At 32.8% G+C, this 18,283-nt stretch overlaps 2 protein-coding genes across 2 annotated transcripts; both read left to right on the top strand.

Annotated features, from left to right (window-relative positions):
* The first annotated feature begins 3,005 nt into the window (after positions 1-3,005).
* Positions 3,006-5,213, top strand: LOC147398077 (putative disease resistance protein At1g58400). Its single transcript, XM_086447191.1, has 2 exons — positions 3,006-3,549; positions 3,655-5,213. Exons 1-2 carry the CDS (start codon positions 3,066-3,068, stop codon positions 5,043-5,045), a joined length of 1,875 nt encoding a protein of 624 aa, XP_086303317.1. The 5' UTR covers positions 3,006-3,065; the 3' UTR covers positions 5,046-5,213.
* An 8,587-nt stretch (positions 5,214-13,800) lies between these two features.
* LOC147398076 (vacuolar iron transporter 1-like) lies at positions 13,801-17,771 on the top strand. Its single transcript, XM_086448962.1, has 3 exons — positions 13,801-14,337; positions 14,663-14,777; positions 17,519-17,771. Exons 1-3 carry the CDS (start codon positions 14,223-14,225, stop codon positions 17,658-17,660), a joined length of 372 nt encoding a protein of 123 aa, XP_086305088.1. The 5' UTR covers positions 13,801-14,222; the 3' UTR covers positions 17,661-17,771.
* The last annotated feature ends 512 nt before the right edge of the window (positions 17,772-18,283 follow it).

Genomic DNA, 18,283 nt, shown 5'->3' with positions numbered 1-18,283 from the left:
CGGACGATCAACAAATGTCTCATTGAAATTATTGATTGCAAGTCTCTGTTGGATATCTCAATTGCATCAATCTTTCTAGTGTTGTTGATTATGAATTGATTCAGCTATTAGTGGCGTCCCACTTGTATAAGGACATTTGCATCCAACTTGAAAAATATCCATCTTTCAATTCAATCTCTGGTTGTGTCGTATAAGGACTTTTGCATTTACCATTTGAATTCCTTGGAAACTATGTTCCACTCATTTGAAATTTTCGCGGGTGTTGGACCTTGATTATATAAAGTTTAAGAGCTTATTGGAAGACATGAGTAATCTGATAAACGTAAGGCATCTAAGATTGGTGTGGTCTCATTTAAAAATGCTTCCAGACAGTTGATGTAGTCTTTGAAACTTACGAACTTTAATTATTAGAGGTTCTACAATTAAGGCACCTTCAAATGCATGCATTTGAGCATGGGATTTTGGTCCTGTTGAGTTTGGTCTCACATCGGACACTCATTGCCTTGTATCTCTCCTTATAAACTCCTGGGCTTCTCCACTCATTTCCAATTAGTTTTGAGTTAAACCCCCAAATTTATTATGGTATTAGAGCTGGCCTATCTCTCCTTCATGTCACTTAGTTCATATCTCCACATGCTTCGACCAGTCCAGTCCAATCCAGTCCAGCCCACACGTGCGGGGGCGTGTTGAGTTTAGTCTTACATCAGATACTCATTGCCTTGTCTCTCTCCTTATAAACTCTTGGGTCTCTTCACTAATTATCAATTGGTTTTGAGTTGGACCCCCAAATTTCTCATTATTACTTTCAACCATCCAGAGGGAACTTCACTGTTGTATTCCTAAATATTTCAAAGCCAATCTTTATTGTCAGGTCCACACACATGACTATTTAGAAGGGTACTTAGGACAGTTCATTGTTACGAGTATAGTAAATGAACAGTGAACATCATTAGGTTTTTCAAAATATTTAATTCCCAAATCATTAAAAAAAAGCTGATTTAATAATTTAAACTTGATAATGACCCATAGACTTTACCAATTAAAATTATTAAATAAAAATAATTTTATATATTAAAAATAGTATTTAGTTTCCCATCCAAGTGGGTGAGTAGGTGTGAATTTGAGGTTTGTCCATTGAAAGTGTGAGCATAATTACATGAAAGTCAAACAAGGAAGGCATTTAACTAATTTCTTATCGTTATCAAGAAATTTTTTTTTTTTTTTTCTCATAGAAGTATGGAAAGTATTAAGGAGTCTGAGCAAAAACACTCTTAAAAATAGATTTAGTGATCAATATATATACATGGGAACGGACCTAGGGACATATGAAAAAACATATGTAAAAACAATGTAACAGTAATAAAATTTCAAATTATGGGTTAGAAGTTTTGGATTGAGCTGATTTTTTGTGAGGATGATCTCTATGATGGGAAGATCATCCCGAGAAAAAAAGTCAGTCCAATCTGAAACTTCTAACCCCATCAAAAGTGATTTAGAATGTGGATCGTCGATTTTTTACCAATTTTTGCCAATAATTTGTAAATCACTTATGATGGATTTAGAAGTTTCAGATTGAGCAGATTTTTTGTGAGGATGATCTCTATGATGGGAAGATCATCCGAAAAAAAAAATCAGTCCAATCTGAAACTTCTAACCTCATTAAAAGGGATTTAGAATGTGAATCATCGATTTTTTTATTAATTTTTACCAATAATTTGTAAATCACTTTTGATGGATTTAGAAGTTTCAGATTGAGCAAATTTTTTGTGAGGATGATCTTCTCATCATAGTGACCATCCTTGCAAAAAATCAGCTCAATCCAAAATCTCTAACCCATATTTTGAAAAATCATTGTTTTTTCATATGTCCCATGAACCGCCATATATATACCAAATAGTCATTTTGGTAAACATAAATAATCATCAAAATCGATATTTAATCCTTTTAGTATACACTTTAAAAACATAACGGTAGTTTGAAATTTTGACCTCATACCTGACCGTCTTGTGATAAGATATTAATAGCGGGAAAATTTTAGTGTGCTATAAACAGTTGAGATGAAAATATGTTCATTAAAGAAATTGATCCTTAGGATATGTGTGGATGCCTAGCAAGTTATTTGTCTTTTAATCCTTGGAAACTGGTTCGATTTGTCCAATGCAAATTGTTTATATGATATTTTAAGAGAGTTATTATGGAACCTCAACTTTTACTTATTACACACCAATTTATTAAAATATTTATCTCCCCCTAATTAAGGATTAAAACGCATGCACCGTTCAAACATTACCAAAGTTTAACAGTTGTCGACAATTAGAATTATAGAACTAGTTAATTATTTTTTCCAGGCAAGCAAAGCTGTCTTATGTTCATGTGTACACTTCAAAACGATCAAGTATCCAATTAAATTAAGGGGCGGTTTAAGGGACATACGTAAAAACAATGGTTTTTCTAAATATGAGTTAGAGATTTTGGATTAAACTGATTTTTTGCAATGATGATCACTATGATAAGAAGATCATCTCCACAAAAAATCTGATCAATCTGAAATTTCTAAATCCATCAAAAATGATTTACAAATTATTGACAAAAATTAATAAAAAATCAAAGGTCCACCTTTTAAATCACTTTTAATAGGGTTAGAAATTTCAGATTGGACTGATTTTTTTTCGAATGATCTTTCCATCATAGAGATTATCCTAACAAAAAATCAGTTCAATCCTAAACTTTTAACCTATATTTTAAAATTTTATTAATGTTACATTATTTTTACATACGTCCCTTCATCCTGACTCATTAAATTAACCTCGATTTCTGTTTCTTTTGCATCGAGAGAAAGGGTAGTTTTGATATTTTAATTTGAAACGCCACAATAATTGCTTTTGAGAGAGAGAGAGAGAGAGCGCACCACCGAATGGGAGGTTAGTTTTGGTATTTTACTTTGAAAAGCTACAATAATTGCTTTAGAAAAAGAGAAATCCTTGTTGAACGTTGACCTCTGTCATCTTATCTCATCTCATTTGTTAAAGACACTAAAAACTTCATCCGTTTCTTAACAACAAGTAATGGAAGAAACCTTAGTAACCTCCTTCCTTGACAGATTGAATTATTTGTTGATTCAGGAATTCGAAATAGTTTATGGTCTAGAGGATCAAATCCTACTTCTTAAGACCAAACTTTCAGATCTAAAATCTCAAATCCAACTTTTCACCCAGAAACTCATTGAAATCGGTTACTTTTTAAGTGAAGAAGAAGATGCCACCACCACCACCAACATAAGCACAGAATTGAAAAAATCTATTCAAAATTGGTTGGGTAGGTTCAGAGATACCATCTACGACGCAGATGATTGTACCGATCAATTCATCATTCGGATGAATAGCGAAGATCGGGAAGTGGCTGGTGTTGTGTTCCAGAGTGAATTACGGATGATCAACGAATGTCTCGTTGAAATTCTTCATGGCAAGTCTCAGTTGGATCAGTCAATTGCATCGATTGAACATAGAGGAGAGGTAAACATCAAGAGTTCTTCTAGTGTTGTTGACGAAGGTACTGAAAATTCTTTTACTCTAAAATTCAATTCTTTGCCGTTTTACCTTAAATCCTGCTTAATGTACTGTTGCATCTTCAATGAAAATGGCTGGGATTGGAAAGAAAGATTGATTCGGCTATTGATGGCCGAAGGTCTAATTCAAGAAATTCTTGGAGAGAGAATGGAGGATATAGCCGAAGAAAATATCAACAAGTTAATCGAACTAGGAATGCTTCAAGTTCCAGGTGAAGAATCGATTGCTTGTGCTGTCCCAATCCCATACCTCAATTTTGTAGCAGGAGATGAAACTATGTTCATCACCAATACAAATTCAGAAACAGGTATCCCTCTCAATATTCGTCGGCTATGGATCGAGGATGTCGGTAACACAAATGAAGTAAACTTGAACAATATCCATATTCGATCTATTATTATTTCGTATATGGACTGTTCAATTTACCATTTGAATTTCTTGGCAACTATGTTCCACCGTATGAAACAGTTGCGGGTGCTGGACCTAGAATTTGTCAAGTTAAAGAGTTTACCAGAAGAAGTGGGTAATCTGATACATCTAAGGTATCTAGGCTTGAGGTACTTTCATCATTTAAAAGAACTTCCAGATAGTCTATGTAGTCTTGGAAATTTACAAACTTTAGATATTACATATTCTAACATAAATGTACTACAGAGTAGAATTATGAATCTTCAACAATTGAGGCACCTTCTAATGGAAACATTTCATTCGGTTTTGATCCGAACTGGGTTAGGGCGATTGACGAACCTCCAGACTTTGACTGGTTTGTACGCCGGAGGTAGCATTGCTAGCGAGTTAAGTAACTTAACACAACTAAGAAAACTTGAAGTTATTTATTTGTCAGAATTAGAAGATGAAATTGAGTTCTATGCTTCTATAATGAAGATGACTGGACTTCTCTCCTTGTCTCTATCAGCAGAGGAGAGAGGTCATTATGTAGGAAACTCCTTTAATGAACGACTACTCCCCTCTTTTGAAAATTTCTCTCCTCCGCCTTGCCTTAGAAATCTTCATCTTTTCGGGTGCCTACAAGAAATGCCCGACTGGCTCAGTTCAATGGAAAATCTTACTGAACTAGAGTTAAACAACTCTGACTTACTTGAGATCCCAACTTCTATCCTCCAGTTTCTTCCCAACTTAAAACATCTCAGTTTGAATGACGCCTTCACAGCAAAACATATGGGTAGAGAATTATTCAGGTCTGGTGGGTTTCCTAGTCTGGAAGTTCTCAAGATTGAATCAGGATCTCTAACTGAATGGATAGAAGTTGAAGAAGGAGCTTTGCCAAGCTTGAAGTGCCTCAAATTCTATAATTGTCCGAGATTGAGGACTTTACCTGAAGGTTTGCAATTAATCACCACACTCAAAGAATTGCACGTGAACCCTGTGCATGGTGATCTTGCACGGAAGTTGAGTCCCAACGGAGGCAGAGAGAATTACAAAATCAAACACATCCCAGTGACAAAAATGTATGATTAAATTCCCCTCTCTGGGATTTAATTTCTATGAGATTATGTTGATAGACAGCATAAAAATGGATGTTATTATCAAATGGTTAGTGCAACTATTATGATATTTGATTTCTTATATCAATGTACTTTAAAACATAAAATGTCCTTAATCCGAATTTCTGAATTGTGGTGCAAACTGCTTTGTGGTGTTAAATAGGAATGTTGGATGATCTTGATGTATGGGATTCCATTTTTTAACCATTATGAAGCATGGTTAATTTCTAAACTCATTGAAGAGATTTTTCTAGGTTATTACCTGGTAATTTACAATAAATCATGTATTTTTTTCAAAAATTCTCTTTCGTATCTTCTCCAAAAATCAACGTAAAAAATTCTCCAAAAAGACAATCTTTCCTATCTTCTCTTTAATTACTCTCCTCATTTTGAAGTGGGGCATGTAAAATACATTTCGACACTTAAGTCAATTTTCAGTTTTACAGAATATTGATTTAAATAAATAAAGATTACGAATATTTGCATCTATGATAAATCTTGGTCGTGACTTAAATGTCAACTCTAGCTGTCTCATGCAATTTTCATATTTTTTGTACTTCTTTGGGCCTCGTCGATTGTTGCAATAATTTCACAATTCTTGGGTACTGTCGATGTCTTCTTAGACACATATTTGTGTGCCATGGATTTTTTGTATTCGAATATTTAACATTCTTTAGAAGTCCCAATTGCTTTACTTATGGGCCTTCCATAGTACTCCATTGCCTTCCGCCTAAGAATTTGGGAGGGCCTCCTTCCAATATTGTTTGAGGGTCATTCAAATGCTCTACTAAGGTAACCACAGTGGGCTAGGCCCAATAACCCTTAAGGGCTGGCTTAAGGGCTGGGTTACGTCTTTGGGATCTAAGCCTGTTGGGTAGCCCACTCCAAAGGTATGTATGAATTTGAAGGCCATCCTATAAATATAAATAGGCCTTAATACATGAGGGCAGAGTTGGGCTTGGACCTAGTCATCTTGTTATATGGCACTGCTTGACAAGTTTATATGATGGGTCATATTTGGTCTAGGCTCTGCCTCAGTAGAGGTCTTAATACCCAAGATAAGTTGAAGGACAGAGGTATCATATAAGTCTCCAGCTGTTGTTTTTGCAGGAAATCTACGGAGTTTTGAGGACCATTTGTTTCTTGGGTGCGACTTCTCCTATGAGCTATAGCAGAGAATCTTACAAAAATCCAACATTAGCCACTCAAATCGTGGCTGGAGGATAGAGATTGAATGGGCTAGGAACAACTTCAAGGGTAAATTGTTAAGCTCGATGGTGAAGATGCTAAGCTTTAATGCTTACATCCACCATCTGTGGGCTAAAAGGTGTAGAAGAATGTCCCAGAGTAGCTTTAACCCTCCTAGCCTCCTTGAAGCCTTTATTGTTAGGGATGTACAACTAAGAGTCCAAAGCATGGAAGCCTTCACCCAAGACAATGCCTCATCGAGAGATTTTTTGGCCTCGTGGAATCTCGTTCCTAATTTTGTGATACAGACCCCGGTGGTGGGACAAACCATCAAATAATTTCTGTGTGCTTCACTCGAATGGCTCCCTCAGAGGTATTAGGGGTGAAGAATGAGCTATCATCAAAGATAGTAACGGCCAAATTGTTAGAGCTCTAACTGAACATTCCCAAGGGAGATTGGTTCCTTTCCACGAGTTACAAGTTATCTTAAAAGGGTTGACTATGGTGAAAGAGGCTACTATCCAAGTTCTAGAGGTCGAAGCGGATTCCAAACTGGCCATTGTGTGCATAAAAGGGGAGTGAGCCACTTCCTATAGAGAAGATAGGTTGGTTAAAGCCATCCGATTAAAAGTTGCCCTCTTCCAAAGAGTTGTCTTTAGATTCTATTTAAGAGAATGCAACCAAGCAATAGACTTCCTAGCCTCGTTCTTCTCTTATGTGAGTAGAATGCTCTTCGAGCACAGGGGTATCCCAAGTCGTCTTTGAGATATTGTGTGTAAGGATACGTCTGGGTATCATTATGATAGACTGTAATTCCTCTTTTTCTGGTCAAGGGTCTGCATAACTCTCATGTTTAATCGTAAAAAAAACAAGTATTTATAGTGTAAAAGATCAATACACCCTTATCTTTTTTACTAAAAAACAAAATGATGAAAGGTATTATTTGAAAAAAAAAAAGTGTTGGACAATGCTAACAACCCATGAGGTCTTGAATGTTACAATTCCCCTTTAATAAATTACTAATATTTCTAAGGTTGTCTTTCATCTCTCTCCTATGGATACCGTTGTCGACATACTCAATTATGTGAAACATGCTCATGGAAAGAAAAGAAAGAATAGGAAAGGATTGAAGCCTAACAACCCTTCTAATAATGAAACTAACATCTTGACCAGAATGGTTTCTCAGCCTTCCTCTTATCCATTACTAGAGCTAGGGAAATTCTTGGAGAAGCCAACATCCTGTTGAACTCGTTATCCGTCTTTCGAGTTGACAATTATTAAGAACTTTTTAAATTACTTATTTTTTCTACAATTTCCTAGAATTTTTCATAATTTTTTTTATATCAAATTCTATAAAATATAAATGGTGTTTTAAGATATTTTTAAATTAATAAATGGTTAATGCATATCGATTGGTTCAAAAAATTTAAGCGATTAAGTTTAAAGGGTACCGGTCAAAATCTTAAATTGACTAGGATTCAAAATTTATATTGATTAATTTGATTCACCGTTTTCATAATTAAAATGAACAATGAGCTGTAATCGTAAATTAATCAAAAGTTGATCACGAAATGGTAATTTACACTTTTATAATTTCAGTGATTAATCATTGCCGACCTAACATGTTGATTTTCACCATTTATTTTAGGTCCAAATTCATCGATTATATATGTCAAATTCTGGATAGTAAAGTAAAATAATATCTTGTATTACCAATGTTTGAAGTTGGTTCCATCAAACTGTTCATATTTTTATAGTAGACTACTCGACAAAGTCAAGTCAAATTTAGGATAATTATTTCACAGGTTCAATTAAGATAAATTCAAAAAAAAATTTGTAAAAGAAAAATCAAAATCGTTTTTCAGGAGATATATACAAATGATTTTTTTATATATATTTCTAACTAAAATCCATCATATTTAACTTCCCAAAAACCTTAAGTTGTTCTTGAGATTTTAAGGTTGTAAAAGATAAAATTTTGATGGGTAGAGATAAAAATATGAGAAATTTCTCAAACACAGTCAACTTTTGAAAAGAATTTCATTTGGACTAAGTGTTCCTTTTAATTCCCAAAATGTGGAGTGAGAGATCATAGATTTTTCAAAGTGATGATCTCGCTGCTATAGAGTAGCGAGATCACATATATATATATATATATATATATTTTTTTTTTTGAAAGTGATAAACTTGCAAATTTTTCAAGTGATGAGCTAGAAAGTTTGCTACTTTTTAGCGAGATCGTCACTTGAAAAACTTGTGAGCTCACACTTCATGTTTTGGGAATTAAAATGAACAATTAGCCAGAATCATAATTTCTTCATATTCAACTCACGAAATGGTAATTTACGTTAAAAATATTGTTATCGTATTTAAAGATTGATATATAAATTATTGATTAATTCTGGATTTAACCTGTTAATCCCTTAATTCAAAAGTTTCCAAATTTTTTAAACAATTCGAAGAATTTTGTGACTGTGGTCAGACTAGCCTCCCTGACTCTGACCAAATGGTTGAAAATGAGATAGTCAGATGAGGGACACGTGGCATGGTTGGTGGACGGGACTCAACTTTATACGTATGGTTTGACAAGTAATTTTTTAATCACAGTGCTCATAGACTCCTCGGTGCTTGCCACGTCAATCATACAAGGGTAGTTTTGTAACTAATAAGGGTACTTTTGCAAATTAGGAATGCCATTCAAAACACATGGTTACATGCGATTGGTGGATCCAAGATTTTTGTGAGCTCTGGAAGCAAAAATATGAGTGCTAATAATTAGGGTTGTCAACGGATGCTTATCGGTTCAGATACAACAATATTCGAATTTGAATCCGAAATTTTTATCTGATATCCAAATTCGAATCCGAATCTGACAGATGTTCTAAAACTCTATCCGAATTCAAATCCGGTTATCCTATCGGATTTCAGATAATATTCGATTAGAATTTGAATAATTTGTATATTAAAAAAAAAACATAGTTTTTCCTTATCCAATTGATTTTTTATTATTTAAAATTATATATTATACTATGTATATAATAAATAAATAAAATAAAATAATATATATTATATATTATTTCGAATCGGATATTATCGAATTCAAAATGTTAATATCTGAATCTGTATCCGACAAGGATTCGAATATATGAAACTATCTAAATTCGAATCCGATATCCAAAAATTTCGGATAGTATCCGATTTTTTAAATTCAAATTCGAGTCGGATTCGAATTTTTGACATCCATTGACACCCTTACTAATAGTATGACATAGTTTTTGGCACACGCCTTTGACGCCTCCTAACGTGTTTATAGCCCAACAAACGATTGACATGTGGCGTGAATGACATTAGCAATAGAGAGAATTTCTCTCTCTTGAGTGCTGCCCACAGATTTATTTTTTTATATTTCAAATCTTAAAAAGGGTTGTTGAGCCCACATTGACAATCCAATAAGATAGTCTTTAAGATTTCATGAAAATATTCATATTAAAAAAAAATATAATTTTTCGATCTTGATCCAAGGTGTTGAAAATGGACGGCCACCGAACACCTAAATTTAAAAATAAAATTCGACAGTATATTTTATATAATTTTGTTCTCTACAACTCCATTGAATTGCATCATGTTTTTGAATGTCACAAGGTTTTTCATGGTTTGACTCCACCTAAAGTATAGAAATAAAATCCACGTGTGTCATTTGATCACTATGTGACCATGTGTATACTTTCTCGTGCGCGTTGAAAAACCAGTATGTGCAGAGTTATCTCTTCCATTATAATCCACGTGGTGAGTAAATCAGGGCATCACGTAAAGTACTAGTAATTTAGATTGATGGCATGGTCCTTTGACTTCAGTCTTCTCTAATAGATGAATAGAAAACTATTAAATGCCATAATCATCAATCTTTAGCCCAAAAATCCTTGATGTTTTTCTACCCAAAACTAATAGTCATATTTAATCTCTTTTATGGTGAGTTAATTTTAATCTAAATCAACTTTACCCAATCGATCATTTTCATTTTCAACCTCTTCTTAACCCTGCATATGAATTTTTTTTTTTGTGAGTCATGCTGGAGTAACATTGAAAGGTATATTGTGAGGGACTTTTTTGACGTCAATGTGTATCAAAACCATACATTTTTTTCATCAAGATACAAGTGAGATCTCGATGAAAACATCTCCATTTTAATGTTATTTCAGCATTATTCTTTTTTTTTTTCTATACAAAAGTCCACTATCTTATATTTTTTTCAAAAATTATATTTTGTTTTTAAATTTTCAATGATAAAGTATATAGAATCAATAAAGATAAAGATCATGGGGAAAAACAAATTACCTAAAATGTTGAAAATGGCTCATTTTTGTACGAAAGAATAAACAAATATTTTTAGAAACACCCCTTATTTAATTAGTAATATTAGACTTACCCCCCTTGCAAAATATAAAATTAGGTTTACCCCCTTGATCGTAAGTCAATGTTGTGCTTTTCTTGATGATTTAACAGTGAAATTTTGATTTTATTTTATTTTAATTTTGATTTATTAATATAAGTTTTTGAAGAACATTTGACTTAAAAAAAAAAAAATCAAAATGTCACTGTTAAATCATTAAAAAAAGGCAACAATGTCGATCATGGGGGTAAATCTAATTTTTCAAGGGGTAAGCCTTGTATCATCAATCTAACAGGTGGGTCTTTCTAAAATACCAAGAATAAATGAGGGTATTTAAATCATTCTCGGTTAATCTATTAGAGAAGACTGAGGTCAAAGTGTTCATGGCATCAGTTTGAAAACATGGTTCTGTCTATTAAAATCTAAACCACCTAAAAGTTTCCAGAAAAAGCATATGTCCAAACAAATAAGGGAAGAAAATGCTAGCCTCACTCACACTTGGCTCTCTCAATCGAGCTGACGGTTAGGATGCTAGGGATTCTCAAGAAAAATGTATTTCATGAAATTTATAATCTTTAGAAAATCTATGTTTTTCCACCAATCCGGGTTGAGGTTAGAAAAGTCCAACAGATAAACACATTTACCCAAAACCTCAAAAGATGAGGGTGTCTAGGTCATTTTCTGTTAGTCTTCAATAGTAGACCGAGGCCAAGGGGCTGTGTCTATATCACCAAAAGTGATATTTACGAAAATGTAATCAACTTTTGACGAGTTTACTATTACAAAAATGTGAGATTCACTTTGCAGGGAAAATCAGTGAGTCTATCACTTTAAACATTCAATCTCGCCACTTGAAAAACCTGCCATTTCGCACCATCACGTTTTGGTAATTAAAATGATCCTAATTTGAGAGTTTCTTGAGAGAGAGTGAGAGAGACCAAGGGAGAGAGTTGTCGCTTTGATTCTTCGTTATTCGAGCCTGATCAAATACACCTTAAGTGTTGATTATTGCACTTAGGGGGGTATCAATGATCGATTCTGAGCTGGTTCCACATATACCCAAAACCTCAACCTAAATAAAATATTACTTCACGTTTTTATCAATTTCAATTATGAGTATGAGATCCTTAGAACAATACCCACTGATTACCCAATAATCATTGGGTACCCGTGGGATAACCATTAAGATTGATAACGTTTTTAAGTATTGGATAAAAAAGATAATTATTTATAAATATAAATTATTTAACTTGTAATTCCACAATTGAAATTTAAGATCAACAATGAATTCTCTAAGTATAGCATATTTTTGATAACAAAATAGTGGAAAATTATAATATGGACCATTTATTTGTTGTTCAAATTGTTTAAGATGTGGAATGAATGTTCACGTAGAAAAACGGAAAAAAAAAAAAAAAAACAAAAAAAGGTTAAAAAACTAAGCACTTCACATTATGTTTATATTTTAATATTAGCCCAAATACATTTAATTAAAGATATCTCTTTGATGATAGTCAATGGGACTACTAATTTTATTATAAATGTTATAAAAAAACTAAATTTACTACTGAAGAACCCATTGGATACCCGAATGAGACCCAATTCTTATAAATTCTTTATGATAGTTACCTAGAATCGGACCAAAAAATAATAGGGTCCATAATGATCAACCGCGTAAAAATCTGACAATTAAAAATTACCTATCAGATTGATTTATTATTATTATTATTACTATTATCATTTTGAGTTAAAGACTGAAACCCAGCCATACGGAAGGAAGTAATAAATTAGTTATCTAGAGATAGCTAGAAGTACAATTGTTCCCTTTATGTATTGACGAATTATGTTAAATGTGAAACAATGAATCATTTCTCTACGTGCACATGTAGCTACCTTGCTGCCAAAAGTGAAGCGGATCATTACATGAGAGAACTAATTACCCTTTTGCAATACTCCAAATCTTCTTTATTCATTTGAATGGGTCTTGCCTTTGTTTTAATTTCTTTTTCTATGAAGTCTGGTTCATAGGGCAAATGGACTTCATGTTGTTTTCTATGCAAGATGACTTACCTCAAATACACGTTATAGAAAAAATAGAATTCAAACCAAATATCCCTCAAATAAAACTAGAATACCTCCTCTCAAATGAAAAACAAGAGTTTGAAGAAAAATCTGAAATTTGGTTCAAGTCTTTTATTGTGTAATCTTCTTCTACTATTTCTTTTTGCTTTAATTTATTGAAATTTAATAGATCTTGTTAATGATTTGAATAAAATGTTCTTCTTCTGTCTGTGTCTCTTTCTTAGGGTTCTTCTATGAATTCAAAATGTATATCTTGATCTAATAATCTAGATCTTATCCCTTTTGAGTCTACTGTGAAGGGTTGAATTAATGCTAGAAAGGGTGTTCCTAGTATGACAAACTTGGTTAGATTTTTTACCAAAATGAAGTGGGTATTTATACAAATTCCTTGGTTACAAACATGGACATTTGTTAGTTTGTATTTTATCTTCAAACTTGAACCATCTGCTGTAGATACTCCTTCTGTAGTCTTTTCAAAATACTTTGTTGGTATTATCCCTTCTTGTATACAATTTAAATCTGCTCCTGAATCTATTATCATTATTGGGCTTAAATTGGGTTTGTAAATATATTGAGGCCTTAAAGAAAAAGGAGAACTGGGTTCTTGTTCTTGACTGGAGGTGGTTGAATATGTTTTCATTGAACTTGGACTTGTAGTGCCTAAAACTTGAAACCTATTAGACAGGTTACTTAAAAACCTCAACCTAAATAAAATATTACTTCACGTTTTTATCGATTTTAATTATGAGTATGAGATCCTTAGAATAATACCCACTGATTACCCAATAATCATTGGGTACCCGTGGGATAACCATTAAGATTGATAACGTTTTTAAGTATTGGATAAAAAAGATAATTATTTATAAATATAAATTATTTAACTTGTAATTCCACAATTGAAATTTAAGATCAACAATGAATTCTCTAAGTATAGCATATTTTTGATAACAAAATAGTGGAAAATTATAATATGGACCATTTATTTGTTGTTCAAATTGTTTAATATGTGGAATGAATGTTCACGTAGAAAAACGAAAAAAAAACAAAAAAACAAAAAAAGGTTAAAAAACTAAGCACTTCACATTATGTTTATATTTTAATATTAGCCCAAATACATTTAATTAAAGATATCTCTTTGATGATAGTCAATGGGACTACTAATTTTATTATAAATGTTATAAAAAAACTAAATTTACTACTGAAGAACCCATTGGATACCCGAATGAGACCCAATTCTTATAAATTCTTTATGATAGTTACCCAGAATCGGACCAAAAAATAATAGGGTCCATAATGATCAACCGCGTAAAAATCTGACAATTAAAAATTACCTATCAGATTGATTTATTATTATTATTATTACTATTATCATTTTGAGTTAAAGACTGAAACCCAGCCATACGGAAGGAAGTAATAAATTAGTTATCTAGAGATAGCTAGAAGTACAATTGTTCCCTTTATGTATTGACGAATTATGTTAAATGTGAAACAATGAATCATTTCTCTACGTGCACATGTAGCTACCTTGCTGCCAAAAGTGAAGCGGATCACTACATGAGAGAACTAAGAAGAGAACAAAAGGAAATCATCAACCTTCCTAATACAGGTTCTTATTACTTAGATAATAATTATTTTTTAATTGATTACTTAGATAATAATTATCATCACATTTTTTGCACATAGAAAAGTTAATTTGGGATTTCATAGAATCTCACACGTAACACTACATGTATTGAGTGCATTCCTAATATGGGTATTTTTGTTTTTAAATTGAAGATGCCTTCAATATGTACACCATCTTATGATTGATCGATCGGGATTTTATGAAATTTTGGATTAAACTTTTTATGCATAAGAAAAATTAACAATTGGTTTATATGTAAGTTGAGAAATTATTTAGTGTATAATTTTCCATAACGTTTACACTATAGAGGCCGCTGAGATTGGAGAGATATTATCGCAATATGGGCTTGAAGCACAGGAGTATGCGCCCGTGGTGAATGCTCTTCGGAAGAAGCCCCAAGCATGGCTTGATTTCATGATGAAGTAAGTTTTTATTTCATGTATGGGCCCACTTAGCCCATGCTATCCCAACTATATATATATATGGGATATATATATATTGTTAAACTTAAATAAAGAGAACAAATAAAAAACAAAATTTCTGAAATCCCCTATTTGGATTAGCTCTGGGTTTCTGCTTCCATGGAGAGTAACTTCTCATTGAAACTGGAAGTTCAAAGCAAATATTTGGCTACTTTATAAAAATGAGTTTTCAGCACTAACGGTGTCAGAAGCTTGTTTCGGAGCTAATCCAGACAGATAACTAATGCTACCAACTCAGATGGTTAGTGGGTCCAAAAGATACTTTTGTAAGATATCCGCTTTAGCTCAACAACATCAAGATTTTTTTTTTTTTTTACCTTTTAATTTTTAGGAAGACAAACGAATTTGTCTCTAAAAAGACGTTTATGTGAAATTCTCAAAGAGTAATGATAATGACTCCCCTGATATGATAAGTGTGAGAATCATAGATTTATACTCCTCGAGAATGTGTATTCCGAGAAATACAACTCTACGGTTCTCACACATGTTAGGTCAAGGGGAGTTGATTGAGTATGGCAGGTGGGGGAGGAGTCATTTTATCACGATTCTTAAAGAGTAATGATAAAATGACTTCCCACGTGGCATACTAAATTGACTCTCCTAACGTGATAAATGCAAGAATCATAGATTTGTGTTCCACGGTATACAAAACTGCACATCCCCATAAAAAGTACAGTTAAAAATTTTAGAGAGTACATATCTACTATTCTCACACATGTCACGTCAATAAGAGTTGAGTGAGAATGCCACGTGGGGGAGTCATTTTATCAAAATTCTATGCGAAATTACATGGTTTTCACTTGATTGTCGAGCTAATGGATCTCCAATGTAGATCCCACTCAAGAATGAAAATGAACATTTCATCATGGGCTACTTGTTATTTATATTATATTATATATATCCAGACACAATAACCTACATCGAGAGTCCTCCCTTTCTTCATCATCAATAGACAATCCACTACCCAAGCATGGAGCATGTGTCCGAACAAGCCACTTGGTTACTTTTCAATTGACTATTGGTTTATGTTTGATAAAGAACCACGCCAAAAGTGGTACCAATATTCTTGAAGTGATCCTCAATTGAAGTTGGTAATATTTATTTTTGAGTCAATTCATATTTTTTTGATTCGTAATAAATTGACTCAAAAAATGTCATTCAAAATTCGCTCACTGATGTGATATGAGCACAAAATCATGATTCTTTTTCTTCGGGATACAAAAAGACAAAGGTGAAGCTAGTAAGGAGCATGTGGGGACAATTGCCCCTACAAAACATTTTTGGATGGTTTTGTATATCCTTTAATTTGAGATACCCTGCTATTTTCAACTTCTTACATGCCCAATTGCCCCCACACCCTTACCTCCATCCAATTTCATCCCTTTCCCTTTCGATTTTTTGAAGATGACATTATCTCTTGACTTAAAGCTTCTCTCATAGACTAATTGGAAATTACCTAAATATTATGTTCTTTAACTTCTACGAAAAAAAAAAACTTTGAATTTATCCTCAACACCATTCTACAGTTAGTTAATACCTTATATGCATAATCCTCACATAAAATTATTAGAATAATTCATCTCCAATCCAAGGTTTTAAAAAACAATTCTTTTCTCAAAATCGTTGTTTTCAACATTTTAAGATTATCGTTTTTAAACATATTGAAACTCTTCAAGCTTGTCTTTAACATATTTTCTTTGGAACAACCACACACACACACGCAAAAACAAATAAAAACTTTTCTTCCCAAAATTCTATCTTCTTCAACCTTCCCCCAAATCCTATCTTGTTCTTGAGCTTTGATAGTTGAAGGAGCTAAATCGAACCTTTCGATTGAAAACACCTAAAATTTTTATCTTGGTAGTTGAAGATGAAAGGTTTTCAGAAAAGAATTTAGGGTACTTGGCGAAGTTAAAACACGAGGGAATTTCAATCATTTTATTTAGTTTCTCATGGAAGTGCATGTCAAATCAAGGGGTATTTCTTCCCTTTGAAAACAAGCGGTATCTCTAATTTTCACAAAAATTGGAGGGTTTCTTCAAAATTACCTAACCCTACAAAACGGTTATATAACCTTTAAGAACATTAATTTTCAGATTTTATAATAGGTCGATAAGTAGTCATTATTTTATAAGTTTGGAGTATACTCATAGTCTAATGAGTCTGATTTTGAACAAACCCTCTCTTCTACATGACATGTGGCTTCTTATGTAATCCATCTAGATAAATTCCCCCATCATGGTCTGGTGAATATTTGAGATAGCTCTCTATGTTTTGAGCTGATTATATGCTCAATTGACCTCGGTCTTCCCTTATAGACTAAAGAAAAATGACCTAGATGTCCTAGTAGTTGTCATTTTTGTCATTCTCATCTTATCCAAGAGATTGAAGATGATTGGGCCTTTGAAGAAAAATCAAAGTCTTTTAAGATCATTTTTCATTATTCTATAAGAGATCATGCCGAGATCAAGGGGCATATCATGAGTTTAAAAACATAGGGTATCTCGAAATTTCACAAAACATTTTATATGTAAAGGAGAAGGTTTCTTCAATTCTTTGATACAAGTTGATCACTTCAAATTTTTTTCCAATATAAAGGTGTCACCTCCTAATATAAATTTCTATCGTACATTTCCATTAATATTTATAACAAAGGCTCGAAATGGGAACAATGGATGCAGGTTTGAACTCGGATTGGAGAAGCCTCAGCCAAGAAGAGCATTGGAGAGTGCGTTAACAATCGCAATCGCCTACATCATAGGCGGACTGGTCCCCCTAATTCCATACAACGTGATTCTAATAGGATCTTGCTCTGCAATGTAATTAATTTGGACCAAAACAACCCTGATTATGTTAATTTCAAATGTAATGGTGGGGACATTCGTGGCATCCCAAATTTGGTGTCAAACTACTTCTATTCTGAATGTGTTATAATGTTTTCTACTATTGAGGTAATAATTTGAACTAAGCTTTTGTAATGTATGAATGTTGTGTTTTTATCTATGATTAGAGGGTGTGATAAATAATTTAAGAAATTGGTGTGTAATAAGTAAAAGTTAGGATGCCAATAGTAACTCTCTAGAAAAATATGATATTTTGAAAGTTTAAAAAGTAATTTTCTTTCCTTATGATTTTGGAAAAAGTAAAATAATATAAAATATTAAGAATAGGGAAAGATATGTTAAATCTCTTATACTTGAAATCAAAATCTAGATTAACTAAAGAGGTATCTCAAAATACAGTAAAATCTATATTAACAGAGAAAATTTTAAAATAGCCATCCTACCTCAAAATTTTGATAGAGCCCTCTCCTTTGGATTACAATTGGTATCTCCAAGGAGCTATCTCAATTATTAACAAAAAAAAAATATTAGGGATGTGAAATAAATAAAAAAGTAATGTTACAAGAAAGATTCGTGTTGGAATGACATCAAGATTGGACCTCA

The sequence above is a fragment of the Akebia trifoliata genome, chromosome 7, assembly GCF_017979445.1.
Source record: "Akebia trifoliata isolate Shusen 1 chromosome 7, ASM1797944v1, whole genome shotgun sequence".
Taxonomy (NCBI): Eukaryota; Viridiplantae; Streptophyta; class Magnoliopsida; order Ranunculales; family Lardizabalaceae; genus Akebia; species Akebia trifoliata.
This window is presented reverse-complemented; position numbering and strand designations above follow the sequence as displayed.

What these genes read in the sequence shown, in the direction of transcription:
- LOC147398077 (XM_086447191.1), top strand. Translation starts at nt 3,066, where the DNA reads ATGGAAGAAACCTTAGTAACCTCCTTCCTTGACAGATTGAATTATTTG. An exon ending in TTCTAGTGTTGTTGACGAAG is followed by an intron (nt 3,550 to 3,654) that starts GTACTGAAAATT and finishes GGGATTGGAAAG; the next exon opens with AAAGATTGATTCGGCTATTG.
- LOC147398076 (XM_086448962.1), top strand. Translation starts at nt 14,223, where the DNA reads ATGAATCATTTCTCTACGTGCACATGTAGCTACCTTGCTGCCAAAAGT. An exon ending in CATCAACCTTCCTAATACAG is followed by an intron (nt 14,338 to 14,662) that starts GTTCTTATTACT and finishes TTTACACTATAG; the next exon opens with AGGCCGCTGAGATTGGAGAG. An exon ending in TGGCTTGATTTCATGATGAA is followed by an intron (nt 14,778 to 17,518) that starts GTAAGTTTTTAT and finishes CAATGGATGCAG; the next exon opens with GTTTGAACTCGGATTGGAGA.